Here is a 20,056-nt window from a genome sequence, read left to right on the forward strand (position 1 = left end):
AAAGTTCCAGGGCGAGGAATTGAATCTGAGCTTCAGTTGTGACCTACACAGGATTCTTTAACTGGCAGCACCAGGCCAGGGATCGAACCGGCACCTCTGCAGTGACCCAAGCCACTGCAGTTAGATTCTTAACCCACTGCGCCACAGCAGGAATTCCAACATATTTATTTTCTTAACAAACTGTAACAAGAACAGATAATTCCACCTAATTTTATTCTGTCTTTTTTTTTTTTTTTTTTTTTTGCCATTTCTAGGTCCGCTCCCACGGCATATGGCGGTTCCCAGGCTAGGGGTCGAATCTGAGCTGTTGCTGCCAGCCTACGCCAGAGCCACAGCAACGCGGGATCCGAGCCGCGTCTGCGATCTACACCACAGCTCCCAGCAACGCCAGATCGTTAACCCACTGAGCAAGGGCAGGGATCGAACACGCAACCTCATGGTTCCTAGTCAGATTCGTTAACCACTGCGCCACGATGGGAACTCTCCACCTAATTTTAGATAATAGTTTCCAATTTTCTTTATTCATCAAATTATAAGCAACATGAATCAAGAGTATATTTCTAAGTGGATCATGATATTAAGCATGTAAATCAGTGGAAACAAGTAGCTTGATAACAGTTATTTTCTCAAGAGAACAAAGATTTAATATTACTTCAAAATATAAAAATATAGAGCATCAAAGGCACTTGTAAGAATAACAGATCTAGCTCCATGACTCTACACAAAATACACTGTCAATACAGAATTAAGTGATTTAAAAAAAACTAAGGAAATATCACCAAATTAACCATTTAACACATTTCATACAATGTAGCTTTTAGAACCAAATTCTACCATTTCTTTCCATAAGACATGATCTTAAAATTACTATAATAAAAAAGCATTTAATTTAAAAATATACATCATATATTTGTTGACAACGCCAGACCTTTAACCTGCTGTGCCAAACAGGAACTTTTATCTTTTAAAATTATTACTATATTATAATAAGTGCTAAAACTTCACCAGAAAGTGCAGCAAACATGAGGGCTGTGTATCCATGTTCATGTTGATGACAATTTACATCAGCTCCATGGCGTAAAAGTAATTTGCACATATCAAGTTTCCCTTTATAGGCAGCATGCATTAGAGGAGTCATTCCATTCTTTAATAGAAAGGAAATAAGTATTAGTTTTACTTATTTACCTTCCCCCCGCCTATGAACAATTTCTGCAATTAAATAAAAACATAAACCTGGATTAATAAAATCATCTTTGTAATCTGCATTTTTATACTCCCTTCCTCACTTGGATCTTCCATAAACTACTGAGAAAAAAAACATAGTTTTATTGCCAGAGGTTTTTCTACAGATTAGCAAACAAATTCAGAGAACTGGTCAACCTCACATGATTTGTAAAATGTCCAGAGCAAGGACCAAAACTCAAATTTCCCAGTGCTCTCAACTCTACTACACAAATTTATCTCCTAGGGAAACAAATGAACAAGCAGATACAAATGCACTGGGGTGGTGGGGGGGGGAGTATCAAAAAGAAAAAAATATCTAAGGAAAAACTTCAAAACAAATAAAATACTTATCAAGGGGAAAGTTGAATATGGTTTATCCGTAACATGGAATATTTTTATGATGTTACTGACTGAATTCGTTTGTATCTACTGATTTGAAGAAATTTCCAAGAATTACTGTCAATGAAAAAACAAGATGTGGAAAATATATGTTAGAGTGGTCTCATTTCTAAAATAAGGATCCCCAAATCATATATTTTTATCATATATATGATTTGGTCATATATATGATTGTATGAATATGGGGAAATGATTGGGAGTGTTTATCCCAGACTACACTGTTTAGTCTCCATATGTTTTTGTCCATATCCAATGAAACATCCAACCTTATATGCTGAGTACCTAATACTATATGGTGGATAAATAAATGTGCAGTTTCCCATAAACAAGCTTTCTCAGAACCCAGGATAGACTCTTAGTGCTGGAATTTCAAAGTTGTTTTGAACGAAAATCTCTCTAAAACATAAAATCTTTTTAGCAAATCTCAGAATGCTAATATAATTTGAATTGTTCTGGATGATTCTAGACTATTATTATGAATGCAGTCATCAATATTATTAGGAGGGTTGTTGATATGAGAATTATTGGGAGGCTAGGACCATTCAGGAGGCTGCATAAGAGGCAGCTTAGTAGGAGTAGTCAGTTTCTTGAGAACAGTAATGGGAAAATGATAAGGAGATGAAAACTCTGGTCATTTTAAAAATGTTGGATATGATGACCCTAAAAATAAATTTCTCTCCCATAATTCTTAAAGAATTCATCAATATTAGTCTACTAAGTTATAGTTGTATATCATTAAATACAGTAAGCATTCATTCAGCAAATATTTAATGAGTGCCTAAGATACATCAGACACAGGTCTATGCACTGTGAGTAGCAATGAACAAATCCCATGCCCTATAGTCTACCTCCCTGGCACTTAAATTTGAGTAGGGGTGACAAGGCAGATGATGATAATTAAGTGCTATAGGCAAATAACATTGAGTAAGGAGGAGAGGGAATGCCTGAACCTAAGAGGAGATCATTATTTTTAAGAGGACAGTCAAAGAAGTCCCTCTGAGCAGGTAGCCTGGAGGGAACAAAGGATGTAAATAACTAGAGAAAGAATGTTCCTATAAAAACAATGAGAGTGTAATACTCTTCTAAGGACAGAAGCATCATGTTCAAGTAATACCAAGGAGGCCAAATCTCCTCACTCACTGCTGCTCACTCACAAAATCTCCAGAAATCTTGTCTTCATCCTGGTGCTCCTAAAGTTTAAACATTAGGTATAGGAATGTGTCCAATGTTTTAACATCAAGTAGGATTGCCGATGCTTGTGAAAAGTTTCTGCAAGCTTATTCTTTTGAAAAGTTATAGAAGAGCAATTTTATCTTAATCTGCTAAAAAAGGTCTTAACCTCAATAGTTAAACTTTACCAAATGTATTATAGTATCTATTGAGATAAGATTTCTCTTTTATTCTGAAATATATAGTGAATTACACTGGAAGATTTTCTAAACCGAACCATCCTATTATTCTTGGAGAAACCTTACTTAGGTAAGTCTTATTACTCTTGATACACTATTAGATCAAGTTGCTAAATTTTGATTTTTTTATTTTTATTTTTGCTTTTTAGGGCCACACCTGCAGTATATGGAAGTTCCCAGGCTAGGGGTTGAATCAGAGCTACAGCTGCCAGCCTACACCACAGCCACAGCAATGCAGGATCCGAGGAGTGTCTGCGACCTACACCACAGCTCAGGGCAATGACAGATCCTTAACCCACTGAGCGATATCAGGGATTGAACCCACAATCTCATGAATCCTAGTCAGGTTCGTTAACCACTGAGCCACAAAGGGAACTCCAAGTTGCTAATATTTTATATAATGTTTTTGTATCTGTATTTACAAATTGAATTGAGCCCATGGTTTGCTTGGGCTTCTTCCTATTTTGGCATTAGCATTATGCTAACTATATCAAATGAAATGGGTATCTTCCTATCTTTTTTAAAATAATGGTACAATCTATGTAAAATGAGAATTAAATGATCTGTGAAGGTTTTGTAAAGCTTAATTCAGGTTTTGCAGCTTTAAAAGGTAGCTGGCATTTAAATAGATTTATATAAATCTTCCTTAATTATCCTAGTTTCCCTACTTCTATATGCAATAAATATATTCATTTTTGTTTTTCTACAAAATCACTACTTTCATATGGGTTTTCAAATGAATTGGCTTAAACAAAAAAGTTACAACAATTTCTCTTATAATTGAAGTTATGCTCTTAATTCCTTGGTGTTTATACATACTATTTTCGTGTTTATATTTTCCAAATTGTCTATAATTCTGGTCTTAAATTGATAACTTTTCTCTTTTCTTTTTAAACAGTTTTATTGACATAAAATTCACCCATTCAATGTTACAATTAAGTTTTAGTATTTTCAGAGATGTGCAGTCATTACCACAATCAGTTTCAGAATATTTTGGTCACACCCAAAAGAAACACCCTATCTGTTAGCAGTCACTCCCATTCTCCTCTCCCCTACCCTCTCACCCAGCGCCAGTGGGTAAGAGGGTACCCACTCAGTGTCTATGGACTTGCCCACTTTGGACATGTTCTATAAATGGAATCATTTATAGAATGGATGATTGGCTGCTTTTACTTGGCAGAATGTTTTTGATAGTCACCCATGTTGTAGCATGTGGCATGTACCAGGATTTCATTCCTTTTTGTGACTGAATAATATTCCGTTGCATAGATATACTATATTCTGTTTATCCATTTATCAGTTGATGGCTGTTTCCACCTTTGGGTATTATGAATAATGCTGCTATAAGCATTCATGTTCAAGCTTTTCTGTTGACATATGTTTTATTTTTCTTAGGTATATACTTAGGATTGCTGGGACATATGGTAACTCTATGTTTAATTATTTGAGGAACTAGCAACCTGTTTTGAAGAGCAGTTGCACCATTTTCCATTCCCAGCAGCAATGCATGATGGTTCTGATTTCTCCGTATCCTCAGCAATACTTGTTATTATCTATATTTTTATTATCAGCATCCTAGTGGGTGTAAAGTGGTCTCCCACTGTGGTTTTGATTTACAGTTCTTGGCAGCTTATTTTGAGCATTTTTCACATGCATATTGGTATTTGTATGTCTTCTTTGGAGCAATGTCTATTCAGAGCCTTTGCCCATTTTTAATAGGGTTATTTGTCTTTTTTATTATTGAGTTGTAGGAGTTCTTAATATGTTCTAGTTTCAAGGCCCTTATCAGATATGATCTGTAAAAGCATTCTGTGGGTTGTCTTTTTACTTTCTGGATGATGTGCTTTGAAGCACAAAAGGCTTTAATTTTCATTTTTCTTTATTTTTACTTCTGTGGTTTAAGCTTGATGGCTTTATAAAATTTTTATTTCCATTTTATTTTTATTAATTCATTTCTCTAATTTTTATATACTTTATTCTTTTTTTTTCTAATTTCATGAGTTGAAAGCTCAGAATAGCACAAAGTTTGAAAGCATAATAATAAATGCTGTAAAACTTACTCTGAATATCACTGGTCACATGACACAGCTTTTGATAAACAGTAGTTTTTAATAAATGTTTTCAGTTGTAAATAGGCAATTTCTACTTCTATTTCTTCTTTTATCTAAGAACTATTTAAAAATTTAAAAAAGCATTCAGATTATATGCTTTATTATTTAGATCACATTTTGTTTATTTTCAGTGTTATATTGCTTAACTTGTTTAAAATTAGCTAAAACTCTCCTTTATAAAATAGTATAATACATAGACACATTTTTATCACTGTTTCATGTAAAAAGGAATATACAGTGCATAGACCATTAGGTTATCCAAATTTTCTATCCCCTGAATACTTTTTTCTAATTAATCTATTGTTTTCTAAACGATGCTATTGTGGTCTTATAAATTTCTCCTTTGAATTCTACAGTTTTCTTTAAGGCTGGTATGTTCTTGGATTATTAATTTATAAGAAAGAGCCATCTTGGAGTTCCCATCGTGGCGCAGCGGAAACGAATCCGACTAGGAACCATGAGGTTGTGGGTTCGATCCCTGGCCTTGATTAGTGGGTTAAGGATCCAGCTTGCCATGAGCTGTGGTGTAGGTCACAGACATGGCTTGGATCTGGTGTTGCTGTGGCTCTGGCATAGGCCAGCCGGTGACTGTAGCTCCGATTAGACCCCTAGCCTGGCAACCTCCATATGTTACAGGTGCAACCCTAGAAAAGACCAAAAAAAAAAAAAGCCGTCTTTTTTTTTTCTTTAAACTTTGTCTGATACTAATTTTGCTACCCATGTGGGGGTAAAGGGTTAACAGAATACCTCCTTTTCCACAAGGGAAATTGAATTTCAGTTAACTTTCTAGTACTATAACTGTTCTGTATAACAGAATAGCTACTAGCTACCATGGCTGATGGCTGCCATACTGGACAGCTCAGAAGATAACCTACCACCATCTCAGAAAGTTATTTTGAATAGCAATTTTTCTAGAAAGTTGAATTGAGTTTCAGTTAACCTCCCCTAGAAGGAGAATTGCTGGATCAAAAGCATGCACACTTAAAAATGAGAAATATTTTAAAATTTTCTCTAGAATATAATGCCAATTTACACCTAATCCATTAGTATATATAAGTCCAATGGTTCCCACACTTCACAAGAAGTGATATGTTTTGATTTGTCACTTATTTGATTACTAGTAAAATTAAACATGCTTTCACATGCTTATTTGTCTTTTGCAATCTGTCTGCTGACATTTGGTTAAGAGTTTACTATAACCTGAGCACAAATGCTTAAAAAACCCTCATTATTATTATTGGATTTTATACATTATCCATTCTCATAGGAAGTCAAACACCTTATTAAACATTTTAAACTTTACCTCATCCAAACAGTTGACACGAACATTCTTGCTAGCTAACAGTGTTCCAGCTTCTTGGACAGTACCTTAAGAAAGAAAAGAAAGTAAATGCAAAGGTTATTTATCTTTGTAATAGACAAAAGTCTAACACCAAGGAAACAAACTTTAAATGGTTATCTGCAAAACTAAGATGAGTCAGGTTAGGTTGTTAAGAAATAAAGCATCAATCACATACTATTTATTCTACAGTGTAATTATCTGAAAGAATAGATTCACAGAGACTAAAATAGCTCCATCTTGCTTTCACTTCCACTGGCCTTAGAGTATATTAAATTGGCCACAGTTTCCTTTTGGCAGTAATACAATAACCACAAAGCAAAAGATTTTTAATACTGAAACAAATCATAAAGCGCATCTAATACAACCCACCATCTAAAGCTTAAACTGTGGTCAATGTAATAACAGGGGTTCAGAATACAGTTAGTATTTATATATCTTGTCACCACTAGGTCTTACAAATTGATGGCATTCTTATAATAGAATTCTTGGTTTGGAAATGCTGAGGTAAACATACCTTTAAAGACTGATACTACGTAAAAGTGCCCTATGGTCAGTATTTAGACTCTCCTACTGAAAGGCATTTGATTAACTCTCAAGGTCAGTCTCTGTAAATCTGTAAATATGCAACACTTGGGCCACAACTGTCAGGTTCTCTAGCCTTTTGTAAGGCATACCGACAGAAGCAAGCAGTTGCAGAACAAATGTTGCTATAATCATCACTAATAAGAGCCAGCCACATGTTCTGCCATAAAATTTCTGGTTTGACAGGGAAGAGAACAATGAGATTGCATGTTCTCAGGGAGAAAAGATGAGATAAACCTCTCCTCTAAAAATAGAATTGTCCTCCAACTAGGAGTTATTTCTTCTTTTTACATTTAGCATCATAGTTCAAAGATGTGCTATACTGCTAGTCTTCCTGAGTTAAAGGTGTAAAAAACAGAACCAAGCTTAGCTTGCTTCTTTCTACCAAACCTGCTTCTCAGGCCCACCATCTGAGTGTCCCTCACCAACACTGAGGGGAGACAGAGAAATGTCTCTAGATTGACAGAGAAATCGCTGGGCTGGAGAAATGCCAAGTGAGTGATCATCAGTAGTTCATTTGTCTGGCCCCACACTGCATCTGCGGGCACTAATATTACTAGCTGAAGAGCAAGCGTGAGCTAATAAGTCTTTAAGCATGCAGGCGAGATCTACAAAGAAGCTTAGCTACACCTGTGGCTTCTCATCAGAGACTCTCAAACATCTTTAGAAAGGAATGAACATAGAACAAACTCCTGCACCCCGAATTCACTTGAGGAAGATGCTTCAGCTGAACCCCATGACCCACTGAGGAATAAGTGATGTTATTTTCCATATGACCAGAAGATGTTTATGCAGTAAAGTGAGAATACTACAGGGATTATGATCATGCCAAAGTCTGTTACATGTTAGGAGAAGGATGGAGATTACAATCATAAACACTTGGCTCCCATTAGAGAACAGGTTGATAATTCTGCAAAATGTTTAGACCAGCGGCTAACAAGGTATGTTAAATCGTCCAGAAGGGGGGCAATTAAAAAAAAAGGGGGAGCATTCACTGACATACCATAGAACACCAGTTTTATGAAATGAAGGGACCATGATGAGAAAGTTTTTCTGAAAAGGTTTGGGCTTCTAGAGAATGAAAACAGATTTTGGAAAACAGATGAGCAAAATACCCCAAGAGGAAAAACTTGCCATGATTTCTCATTTGGTATTCCTAAATTAATGACATTAATAGGAAACTATAGAAGGTCCAGAAGAGTTCAGAAATGGGAAACACATGGTTTACCCAGAAAGACTTTTATCTTTTGTCGTTCCTTACTGTGCATGGTAGATTCTCAAATAGTATTTTGCAATTAAGTTTAAAAGATTAATTGCTTTATTCAGGAATGTATTAAATCTGATTTAACAAACTACTACTATGAGGATTTGCTGTACTATAAGGGGATGGGAAATAAGCCAATACTTACCTTCATCAGAGATAAAAATGAACAGAACTATCACTGGCTAAAATGATATTTAATGATTCGTTTCCCTTATGAGAAACTCTCCATGTTGCTCCAGAGAAGAAAAGGCAACCCAGTCTGCTCTGTTTGAGTGGGATTGATAATTTATCTGGATGGACCAGCATTTTAGCAGAGAAGAGATGATGTTAAGGTGATATTCTCAGTTACTGCTCTCTCTTGTACCACAACACTACAAAACTGAATAAATACTATAAAACCCTTGGTCTTCTCATCTATGATCCAGCGATAATAACACCCATCTCATAGAATTCTCGGGACTAAGGGCTTGTCCGGGTGTGGGGCACATAATACAACCTTAGTGCATGTTAGATGCTCTGTTATTTATACGTAGAGCAGCATAATATAATTCATTGTGACATTGCTATTATTTAGTTTGTCTCCAGTTTCTACTGAAAAGAAGATGTAACCCAAACAAACAAAAAGGGAGAAACAAACAAACATGATATTTCTGTTTCCAGCAATTCATCACACAGTCATGAGAGCTGGATATGTATGAGTTTCAGTCATTTAGTGGGACCCCCCCAAAAAGGTATGTTTTTAAAGAATCTATATCTAAGTTAATATTTTAAAACCTATTTGACGTGTTAGTTGCCATAATGTTAATAAAATCATGTATAAAATAATCAAAATATCTGAATTTTAAAATAACATGCATGCAGATTTAGTCATATAGTCATAATTTTTTTTTTAAGTAAAGACTTCTAATTGCAACATGTATTTGGAAATAGTGAATCTTTGAGGTGTTAAATTTCCAAATTCTTCTATTCTCATCTATTTTTAGATTTTATAACAAAATGACCTTAAGTTAGGACTATGAATCATTGCATAAGTATTTCTTATTATTCTTATTCTTAGTATCTAAAGAACAATCATTTTGTAAATGAAGACAATGAAGCTCACAGAGGTTGCAAAACTTGCCCAGTCGTATAGTTAATGCTAACTAAAAATACGAAGTAAAGTTTTTCTTTGAAGTCTATGCTAGAATAGATTATTAATGAACCTGAATCTTTCTATATTCAAAGGTACTAGAAATAACATTTTTAACAAGAAAGGATGTGAGAGCAGATCTTTTAATAGTCCCAAGTAGGAACCAACTGAAATGTCTGTCAGCATAACCAGATAAGCAAACAGTAGTATATCCATACACAGAAAATAAAAGAAGAAAATAAGGGACAAACTATTGGTACAGAATAGATGAACCTCAAAATCATGATGCCAAAAGTCATGCCAAAAAAAAAAAAAGAAGAATATTTACTGTATGCTTCCTCTTATGTAAAATTCTAGAATAGAGAAATCTAATCAATAGTGACAGAAAGCTATCAGTAGGTTGCTTGGAGACAGGGGTGAAGGGAGTGACAGGTAACAAAGGAGCGTGTAGAGCCTTTTGGGGGTGATGGAACTGTTCATTAATTTGGATGGGACTCATGGTTTCATAAATGTGTACCTATGTTGAAACTGATTTTTTTTTAAAGGGTACACTTTAAATAGGCATAATTTATCATACTTTAATTATACTCCAATAAAACCAAAAGAATAAACCTTATTGTCCAAATCTGCTTCATAGCTCCTTTTACACAAATAATGAAGGAGGGAAAAAAAAAGTAAGTACATTACTTTCTTGTTAAGTCAGCAACAGGGATCCTAGGGATTTCAAGTCCTGAACGAGATAATTAAAGACTTGTTTTATATCCTTAAAGGTTTGATTATTTTGAAATAGTGCTTCCTCAGTGTTTAATGAAAAAGATATCAGAACTTAGAAGAATGGCAGTTCCCATCGTGGCGCAGTGGTGAACGAATCCGACTAGGAACCATGAGGTTGCGGGTTCAGTCCCTGCCCTTGCTCAGTGGGTTGACTATCCGGCATTGCTGTGAGCTGTGGTGTAGGTTGCAGATGTGGCTCGGATCCCGCATTGCTGTGGCTCTGGCGTAGGCTGGCAGCTACAGCTCCGATTAGACCCCTAGCCTGGGAACCTCCATATGCCGCAGGAGCAGCCCAAGAAATGACAAAAAGACAAAAAGACAAAAAGAAAAAAAAAAATCCTTAGAAGGATGACTCAACCTAAGAGTAATATAAGCTAGTTAACTATGCTTCAGTGATTTCATTCCTCTTCTGAAATGTTGTGAAATGGATGCTGTCAATGACTGTGATTTAAACGGCTATGTAGGAATCAGCTTCTCAGTTTCATTTGGAACTTCTTCTTGGCATTTTAATAAACAATTTGTAGAATACCTAGCATGTGAATTCACTCAAAAGACACCAGCCACAACAGAACTCTCTGGACTGTAAGTCCCACTTACAATCTGCTAATTTTTTTTCTCTTTTTTTGGGGGGGTGGGGGGGCGCACTGGTGGCATACTGAGGTTCCCAGGCTAGGGGTCTAATCAGACCTGCAGCTGCCAGCTTACACCACAGCCACAGCCTCACCGATCCAAGCCGCGTATGCGACCTACACCACAGCTCAGGGCCAGGCCAGCTCCCTAACCCCCTGAAGGAGGCCAGGGATCGCTCTGCGCCAAGTGAGACACCACAACCTCATGTTTCCTAGTCAGATCCGTTTCTGCTGCGCCACAATGGGAACCCCACAATCTGCTTAACTTCTGAGGGCAGTGATGGGCAGGAGTGAGACACTCAAAAATGTGCTGTTATTTCAGATTGGCCAAGGTGACAGGTCACACTTGGCTGAAAATTTATTGTTAGTCCCAAGTACCAGTACTGACTAATGCAGTGCTTCTCAGAGCTGAGAACTGTACCAAAGGGAAAAAAAAATTAAGAATTCTATCCACATCCTTTAAAAAAAATTGCCCTTATGAACTCTTTATGAACTTCATTCACCTATAAACTAAAAATTATTTTACAAATTAAATGCATACAAAGCTACTAAATCAGTAACTTTACAATTAAAATTAATTTAACTTGACAGATAATGCTTTGCTGAAATTCAACTGCCTCTCAAAATGAATATGATACGGTATGAACTGCTGTGGTGCTGGCTTCATTTTTTTTTCATTTTTTATTTAGTTTGTGTTCAGGTCCAGCATATTTCTAGGACCTATGCGCCATATGATATCTCTGCTCTGCCACTTATTATCTGTGCTACATTGGGTAAGTTATTTCACTTCTCAGTTCCTCCATTTCTGGTCTATCGAGTAGAGACTGCAGCATTTACCATAGTAACAGCCAAGAGCTAAATAATATTTTAAATACTTTACACATACTAACTCATTTCATCCTTACAACAATGTTGTGAGGTGGGTACCATTTACACATGGAGAATCTAAAGCTCTGAAACAATAATTCACCCAAGGCCCCATCACCAGGAAATGACTGAGGTAGGATTCCAAATCACACCTGCATGGTTAACCACCACCCCATGCAGTCTCTCCTCATGTTGAAGCTTAAAAGCAATTCCTAGGTTATTAAGATTAAATGCATGGATACATGTAAAGTGCTAAGAATTATGCCAAGCCCATAATAATAGTCAGTAAAGGTCAGTTATGGTTTTTATTTTATCTTTCATTACTTTTCTCTAAGAGTATAGTGATGTCCCATGGAGCTTCACTTGACAAAAATGTATCACATACTGAGTTCCTCTCATTCCTTTTCTCATCAGCTTGGACCAATTGAATAGGTGAAACAGTGTTCATGCAACTTGATGCCTAATGTGGGGCCCCCAAAATCACAGTGCTAACCAGGCTAAATTCACAGTAATTCTTTTATTTCATCTTTAAAACAAACTGGTGGACACCTAGGAATATATCCAGCGACTCTCCTTTCAGAGAGTTGCCCCTTTCAGAGACCCACTTTATAAAATTGCTCACTTATTTGCACCTTTGAGAAAAGGTGATAACTCTGGACTGCTTAAAAACAGAATCTGCATCTCTGGTGGACTCTAAGTTAGTTGATCCTGTCTCCTTTTTCACCCAGCATTGTACCTGGCACATAGCTGAGACTCACAGGCTCGTTCAATTGAATCCCAGAGCCACCAAAGGCAAGGAGAAATTAACCAGAAACAGGCAGAACAGAAAGACTGCCATGCCAAATAGGTCAGCGAGAACCGTGCAGAACAAACAATTTGCACCAACTACAAGTCTCACAGTTCTAGGCAAAGAACACTTATCTTGGCAGTTACATAGCTGTGACTAACTTGAAGCAGTTGAGATCGGATGGGGTGGGCTCAGCTCATCAGCACCTGTTGAGTTCCAATCCGATTTTTCTCTTTTACGTTTACACTTTCCTTGTCAGTCTAAAGAATAAATTTGCCTTGCTCTCCAGATCTGAGCCATGCTACTTAGAAAGAAAGAACACTGGGAATTGGGAAGCTTTTATGTTGCAGAGACTGGCCTCTCTGCAGTTCTATGGCAAGCTCATTCTTGAGCTTCAAACAACTACATAAACAACGCCGGCAGTTCCCACACATCCGGATCCTCGCGCCAAGATGGTGCAGAAGCCACGTAGTCACGCTGTTGTCACCTTCCAGGTAACGGGATTTAGCAGGGAATTCTTCTGGGAAAATGTGGCTTCTGGCTCTTCTCCCTCAGGCCTAAGTCTCCCTCCTTAAGACCGGGAGCAACGGAAGTGGGACTCGCTTTGGGATGTTAAGGAAAGCGCGGAAGGGCGCGATTAGAGCCCGGAGTGGTAGCGACGCCTCTCCAACCATCCCGCCTTTCTGCGAGTTCCTGCAGCTGCTGGGGGCTTCTATAAGGAGGCCTTAATGCGGCAAATTACAGACCCCGTTTTGTGCCCTTATAAAGAACCGTTCTCCTCAGGAGCTCCCCCCACCCCCAAGCGGGGGCGGGGACAGCCTAGGGATCCAGATCTTTCGGCCTCCGGAAGTCGAAACGGCCCTATACCACCGGTCTAAGAACCTGAAACTTGAGGCCACTATCGCGGAGAAAGACTGCCGTCACAATCACCTTAGGAGTTTTAAGGAACTCACATTCTGAGGCCCCATTCCAGATCGCTCATTATCATCAAGGTGGAGCCTGGAAATGTGCACGGTTTCAAAAGCTGATTTAGAGGACCAGCGTCTGCACCCCCACTCTGGTCCCTGCAGCACTTCTCCCTCTCCACCCCTTCGCCCCTGCAACAGGCCCCAGATCAAAGGGAGAAGCGCTCTTTCTCGGTCGTAGGGTGCCAACCTCGCAAAACTGTAACCAAGGGTCAGCCGGGCCCGGGGCGCCACCCAGGCTCTACCACGCCCTTCTTCCCCTCCCGGGACAGGCAGGCAGCACCCCCGATCGCAGCCCAGCACTCATACCTTTTCCGATAACTTCCAGCAGCTCCTTTTCCTCCTGGGTCAGCTCGCCTTTCTTGATGTGAACCATTGCTTCCGCCAGCTTGACTGCTATTTTGTTTCTTTGGAAGTATTAAAAAGAAACGCTGTGTCTATATTAGGAACGCCAGCAGCAGCGTTAGGCAACTTGAGACTAGGACACTGAGTAGCCAACCGCGGAAGCATTCGAATTCTCTCCACCCTCCCGAGGGCTGGCGAGCAGCGGGCGAGCTCGGGCGAGCTGGGCGGGCGGTCTCCCCAGGCCCAGCGGTAGTCTCCGCCCCTCGTGCTTCATTGGTCCGGCCGAGAGGAGGAGCTGCAAGAGGCGGCAGCGAGACTCTCCCATTGGAACAGACAGGGAAGGAAAAACCAAATGGAGAAAATCAGAGGGGGAGAATCAAATACCTCTTACAGGTTTCCCGTTGACATCCTTTCCCATTCAGATATCTAGGGACACACAATATTTAAATTTTGTATATGGAACTTGCGTGTCAGGCAATTTCTGCTTGGGGGCATGCATCTCCCTGGCTCTCGCTACATAGTCCCTTTCATTTTCCCGGACGTGGAACGACCCGGACCGGGGGTGGGCTGGGAGGCGGGGCGGCGTGGGAGGCGGGGCTGCGCCGAGCTCCGTGTGTCGATGTCAATGTGTCTGTCCTTCACTCCTCCATTGTCTGCCGCCACCACTACCGCCGCTGCCACCGTCGCTGCCGGAGTTGCCGCAGCCCCCAGCCTCGCGCGTCGCCGCTACCTCCTCGGACAGGTGAGAAGCAATCCAGCTAGGTTAGGGGAGATCCGGGAAACCTTCGATAATCGGGGCTAGAGCCCCGCCGGGGGCTGCCCCCCGGCCGAAGGTGGCAGGGAGGAAGCATGTGCCTGCTGGAGCAGCTTCCTGCCTCTTGGTGAAGAAGCCTCTCCTCTGCCCCGTTACCATTACTTGTACCGCGTATCAGTGCCCCAGAGTGAAGACCCGGTACTCGGCACATTTGGCTGCCCCCGGAGAACGAGGGAGCGAACAGGGACTGGCCACGCGGTTGGAAGTGGCGGGTGCACATCGTCTCTTGCGTGGCACCGCCAGATGCAGGTCCCAGGGAAGCCAAGGTTGAGGCTCTGGGCTAGAGGTGGGGTGGAGAGGAGCGCTCCCCATTACGAGCGAGGTGAACGCCTGTGAGAATAGTCTCGAGAGAAGGTAGTTCTCTTTTGGCAACCTCCTTCCCCTTCCCCCCGCCCCCACTACTGTCATCTCCCCTGGCCTCTGTAGAAGCTGTAGAAGAGAGCCGGATCTGATCGCCCTATGGTGCCTGTTAAGGATGTTTGGAAGCAATTTACACTTGCACTAGTACTTCGTTTATGAGAGACAGCCTGTGAGGAGGGGGTAGGAAGGGCCTCTTCCCTCTGCTAGAGTTCCCGGTCTCTTTGTAACTCAGATCTTGAGATTTATGGAAATAGGGAGGGGAGGGAGAGGGGGCGGAGATTAAATTGGGGCTGCTGTCTATATATAGCCTTAGATTAGCCTCTTAATCCAATCTTCATTCAACAGTAATATGTAGCCTCAAGCTTCCACTATAGGTAGCTAGGGGATAAATACAAGTGTGCTTCCTTCTGTGGCTTGGAAACAGGACTTGCTAATATGAAGGCAGTCATTTCTCCAGGGTGTGCATCAGTAGCATATTTACAGCATCAGTGAGAACTTTAGAAATTAGTGTTTACTGTTGTTTCTGTACAGGCTAGTATTGATGTTTCTCCCAAGACCCATCTGCTTCAAAGAGAAATACTTGAATGATTATGTAGATTTTTTGTTGTTGTTGTTAAGCAGCCCCCTCACCACTCTCTCCCCACTGTGCCATATATGAAGTGAAATATGTTTTCCTCTGGCCTTATGCCTTCATTTCTTGGAAGCATTCACTAACACTTCTGAAATCCTCGAAGATGTTCATCATTACTTCCTGCCTTTAACAAAAAATGATTCCCTAATCCCAGATATTTTCTTGTCTGAGTCTTCATCTTTACAGGCTGGGGCTGATTTGAGCCAAACATCTCACATGAAAACGGTTGGAAATCATTCACCTCAATGTATAACAAAGAAACTTTTGTTTGGTGATGCTTTAATAATGATGTGACTGTTCAAACAAGTAGTAAGGCTTTTGAGTGACCCATCTTTTGTAACACTTAGCGTGCTGCTATTGCCACAATTAGAAGTGACTGAAAACATAGTATCCCGAAGAAGAAACCCACAAACCTAAGAAAATGCTTGCAGAGTAATCTTCCTTCACCATGTGATTTAACATCTTACAACGGATGTTACAGAATTGGGTGCTTCATTGCCAGTATTTCCATCTCTTGTGCCAAGCTGGGGCCATGGTTGCTTGAAGGTCACACCTGTTTGTCTCTCCGAGGTTGTTCTTTCCTCAAGGATAGCAACTTATTTATTTTCTTGGAGGTTTATGGCACCTGGTTGGTATTTAGTCCACTGGAATACATAACTTCAGTAAATCTAGAGTCAGTGACATTGAAAGACAAAAAGCTAACATCTACCTAGAAATGCAGATAGATAGTATGTGAAGTTTAAGTTTCCGGAAACAGATATGTAATGGATAGTGTTCATCAGATGGATTACATTAATCGTTTTGTACAATGTTAATATTTAATGTAGGGATAAGATTAGCTAATAAGCATACCTTAGACCAGATCAGGGAACTTTTTTGGTACCAGGAATGTATTCACATCAAAGAAGTTTTGTTGGTAATGAAATAGATACTACTACTTATTCAGTATTTAGTCTGTGACAATCTTCTACCAGTTGCATTGTATAGGATTAGTTTAATCATTGTTACAGCAACTCCAGAATTAGCCCATATTACCTCTCTTTCTGAAATAAGAGGACAGAAACAAAAAGAAGTTAATTTGCCCAGAGCCCCACAATTGGGAAGCATCAGAGCCAAAACTGGAACCTGGATCTGTCTCCCAACCCTTTTTCCTTTTCATTACTCTCTATGTGGCTGGCAGTAAGGGGAAAATTCTATATTCTTTAGCTAATAGATAATTCGTTCATCTTGTTTAGCATGTTGCTGTAGGTATGAAAGACACTCTCCTACCTCTTTCTCCAGTTTCTTCCCCATCCCCTAAAACCAGTGGTGTCTGTTTTTCTCATACCCTTCCTGAGAAATTTTACATGTTTATAGCTTATATGTGTATTTCCATTTAAAAAACAACAAAAACAAAACAGAAATGAAAGCCTACTAATACACTAACACTCTTTCACACTGTGTAATAGAATTTATATGATGCTTTGGTCTCTTCTGTTTTGTTTCTTTACCTTTTTAAAAATAATGACTTCTGAAATGTCTGGAATTCTTATATGTGTCCCCCTCATCTCTTTTTCTACCACTGCCACCCTAGACCTCTCCTGGCCTGCTGCAATGGATTCATTCAAGGCACTGCCAGTCCAGCAAACATTTAGCACCCATCTTCCACCCAAAGATGAAACATACTTGGGAAACATAGAGGTGTTCAACTTAAAACAGACCAATGGCTCTCCTCTCGCCACAGAATCAAGGCTCTGGTTTGGCCTGGGGTTCTCCAGCTCCTGGTTTCTCTCCATCAGCCCCAGAATACAGGACCAGGTTTGGTCTGGGAGACTCCAGATTCTGGCCCCAGCCTGCATTTCCAGTCAGCCAGCCCCTCCCACATTCTCTGCTCTAAGGTCACCACATTGCTGATTCCCTAACATGCCAGTAATTCCCACCCCTTTGTTCCTGCTTTTCTCTTCCTGGAATGACTCCCCTTCCCTCTTTACCCGAGTCTTTCTCTCCTTCCCAGATCTGATGCAGTGACACCTTTCAAGATACTTTTATGGTCCCCTCTCCCACCCCAACCAGGGAGGGCAATACAGACACTAGTAAACATGTTTGTTCACGTCCCTCCACAAAGGAGATAAGGAAAACCTTTCCTCAGGAGTTGCTGGTACACTTGCTGACATCCTCTTATTTTTTTCCCATCTTCTTCTGAGCCCTGGTTTCTACCACCTACACCCCTAAATTAACATCTTTGCTTCTTCTAGATCCTCATGAGAATAATCTAGATCAGGCACCTTTTTCATGACATTCTGGGTCAATTGTTCTTGATCTATTTGACCTCTTCTCCTTGTATACCAAATGCATTAGGACTGATTTATCTTGGCTTCTCCAGATTGTAACCCAGTGTCTCACACCTCGTGTATGCTCAGCACATGCTGAGTGGAATTCAGTTTGATCTCTAAGTTATTTTAGGTGGATTTGTTTCCCTACTTGACTAATCCTTCCTGGCAGTGTGAGGTGAGGTGGCACTAAGCGCACACAGTCATAACCAAGGACAGAAGGTCTTTAAATGTTTTCAGTCTCAAGCTTGAAGAGACTGCTTGGCATTCTGATGAATTCTATCAACCCAGGAAAAAATTGTTCATGTGCACATGTTACAAATTTTGCAAACCATTCCTGGATTCCTCCAGTAAAGCCCCCGACCTCCAACTCTGTGCTTTAAGAAAATGTTATTTCGTTTTTATTCTGGAGGAATAGCTCACGTTTGAGTATTATAACTTTGGGGGAGGAATGTTTTCCTTGACATTTGACTTTCTTTCCTTAGGTATGTTTTTTGACTAAATGGATATTTGATGATATCAAGGAATTTTGTTTTAGGTCTGAAGATAATATTGTGGTTATATTTTTAAAAGATCCCTTATCTTTTAGAGATATGTACTGATGTTTATTTAAGGAGAGAATGACATGACATCTAAGATTTGCTTCAATAAAATTTTGTGACAGTAGGGCGACAGGGTCTAAGTAAGAATATTAATGAGACGAAGTTGGCTGTGTTAAGGGTTGAAGGTGGCAACGAGTGCATTGACTTCGTGAGACTGTTCTCTCTGCCTTTGGATATATTTGAAATTTTCCATAATGAAGTTTTGAAAAGGTGAATTTGGGAGTATTACAGCCCCTAAGAATTGGTGGTGGTTAAGCAAGCGAGTGAGGAAGCGAGCAATATGGACACAATTCTCTTTCTCTGTACTTGGAGTTTAGCTTTTTGCAGTTAATTATCCACTTAATTGTTAAAATAGTTATACCTAATCTGCAAAAGACTGTCTTGTGAACAATACATTTCCCATAAACTTCACATCACATTTTAACTTCTCCACAGAATGAAAAGGTAGGTGGCATATCTCAGTGCTTGTGTCACAGACTTATGAATATCCCACTGATGGCTAATCTTCATCATTTTTGGAAGTGGGCAATGTAATTTGCAGACACGTCTGAACAAGGGGTGCAAATACATTTAATTAAACTGAGAAAATGGAGACATGAATGAAATGGAGATTCTGATTTTCTTCTGTGTCTCATAAACCATGTCAGAAGGCATTTATAGAAAAGGAACATTTTGATGCTGGTGGTGAGCAGAATCAGTGTAGTTAGGGTGAGCATCTCAATATAGGAAAATTAGGACCATACTCAGGTATGTCTGCGTGGTCCTTCCTCATGGCCTGATTAACTTAATGCTTATTTTGACACTTTCTGAATTTTTGAAACTTTGTAACTTGTGTTTCTTGATGTTTACATTTCTTTTATGATGTTTTGGACTTACTAAATGTTAATGTTTCCAGAGGCCAGCCTGGGATTTTTTTGGTATCATTTATAACATGTCTTCCCAGGGTTTTCAAAGAATATTTAATTAAGCTTCAGAGCCAAGCCTTCACAATTTCTAAGGACAGTATAGCCAATCCAGTACAACTGCCAGGTGATACTGAAACACACAGCTGTATGTATCCAAATTTGAGTTGTATATGTTTATATTAGCTATGTCACTATGGAATTTAAAACTTGAAAGAGGCTAGTGCCTCTTATCTCTGAGTATAATAAATCTGTTCCAATAATTAAAATACAATAAGTAAATAAAATGTGACATCACATATTTTAGACTAAATTAAAATTTATAAACCAGTATCTTCAGAAGAAAGCTATTTTTGCATCAGAAGGGGAAAGGTGGCATTCGCCTTCCCAATAAATGCATTTAAGCTGGAAAATTGGTGTGTTTAACTCTTGTTATTTGGTTAAAATCTATTGTGGGATTGTGTTCGAAGGACGTGGCAGACTAAGCGGCCCTAAAACTGCATTCACCAGGCTCAGAGTAAAATCTCTTCCTGGTCTGTTGATTGTGGAGTAAAGCAGTTCCATTAAGTAGCCTCTTATGACCTGGTAGGAAATGATTATGGATGAGCCCT

At 39.5% G+C, this 20,056-nt stretch overlaps 2 protein-coding genes across 4 annotated transcripts in view; one reads left to right on the forward strand and one right to left on the reverse strand.

Annotated features, from left to right (window-relative positions):
* ANKMY2 (ankyrin repeat and MYND domain containing 2) overlaps positions 1 to 14,063 on the reverse strand; it is a 36,805-nt gene extending 22,742 nt beyond the window's left edge. The window contains exons 1-3 of one of the 2 annotated variants that reach the window (NM_001243401.1): positions 13,792 to 14,063; positions 6,447 to 6,511; positions 1,006 to 1,144 (exon numbers count right to left, since the gene is read on the reverse strand). In NM_001243401.1, coding sequence (NP_001230330.1) covers positions 1,006 to 1,144; positions 6,447 to 6,511; positions 13,792 to 13,858 — 271 coding nt within the window. In that variant the 5' untranslated portion in view covers positions 13,859 to 14,063. Of the gene's footprint in view, positions 1 to 1,005; positions 1,145 to 6,446; positions 6,512 to 13,470; positions 13,607 to 13,791 lie in introns of those variants that run through there. The other variant, XM_013991184.2, reaches the window with a different exon arrangement.
* Positions 14,414 to 20,056, forward strand: part of BZW2 (basic leucine zipper and W2 domains 2) — a 59,614-nt gene continuing 53,971 nt past the window's right edge. The window contains exon 1 of one of the 2 annotated variants that reach the window (XM_021102039.1): positions 14,414 to 14,569. The gene's annotated coding sequence lies outside the window, so the exon portion shown is untranslated. 2 annotated transcript variants of the gene reach the window in all.

This window comes from Sus scrofa, chromosome 9 (genome assembly GCF_000003025.6).
Source record: "Sus scrofa isolate TJ Tabasco breed Duroc chromosome 9, Sscrofa11.1, whole genome shotgun sequence".
Lineage (NCBI taxonomy): Eukaryota > Metazoa > Chordata > Mammalia > Artiodactyla > Suidae > Sus > Sus scrofa.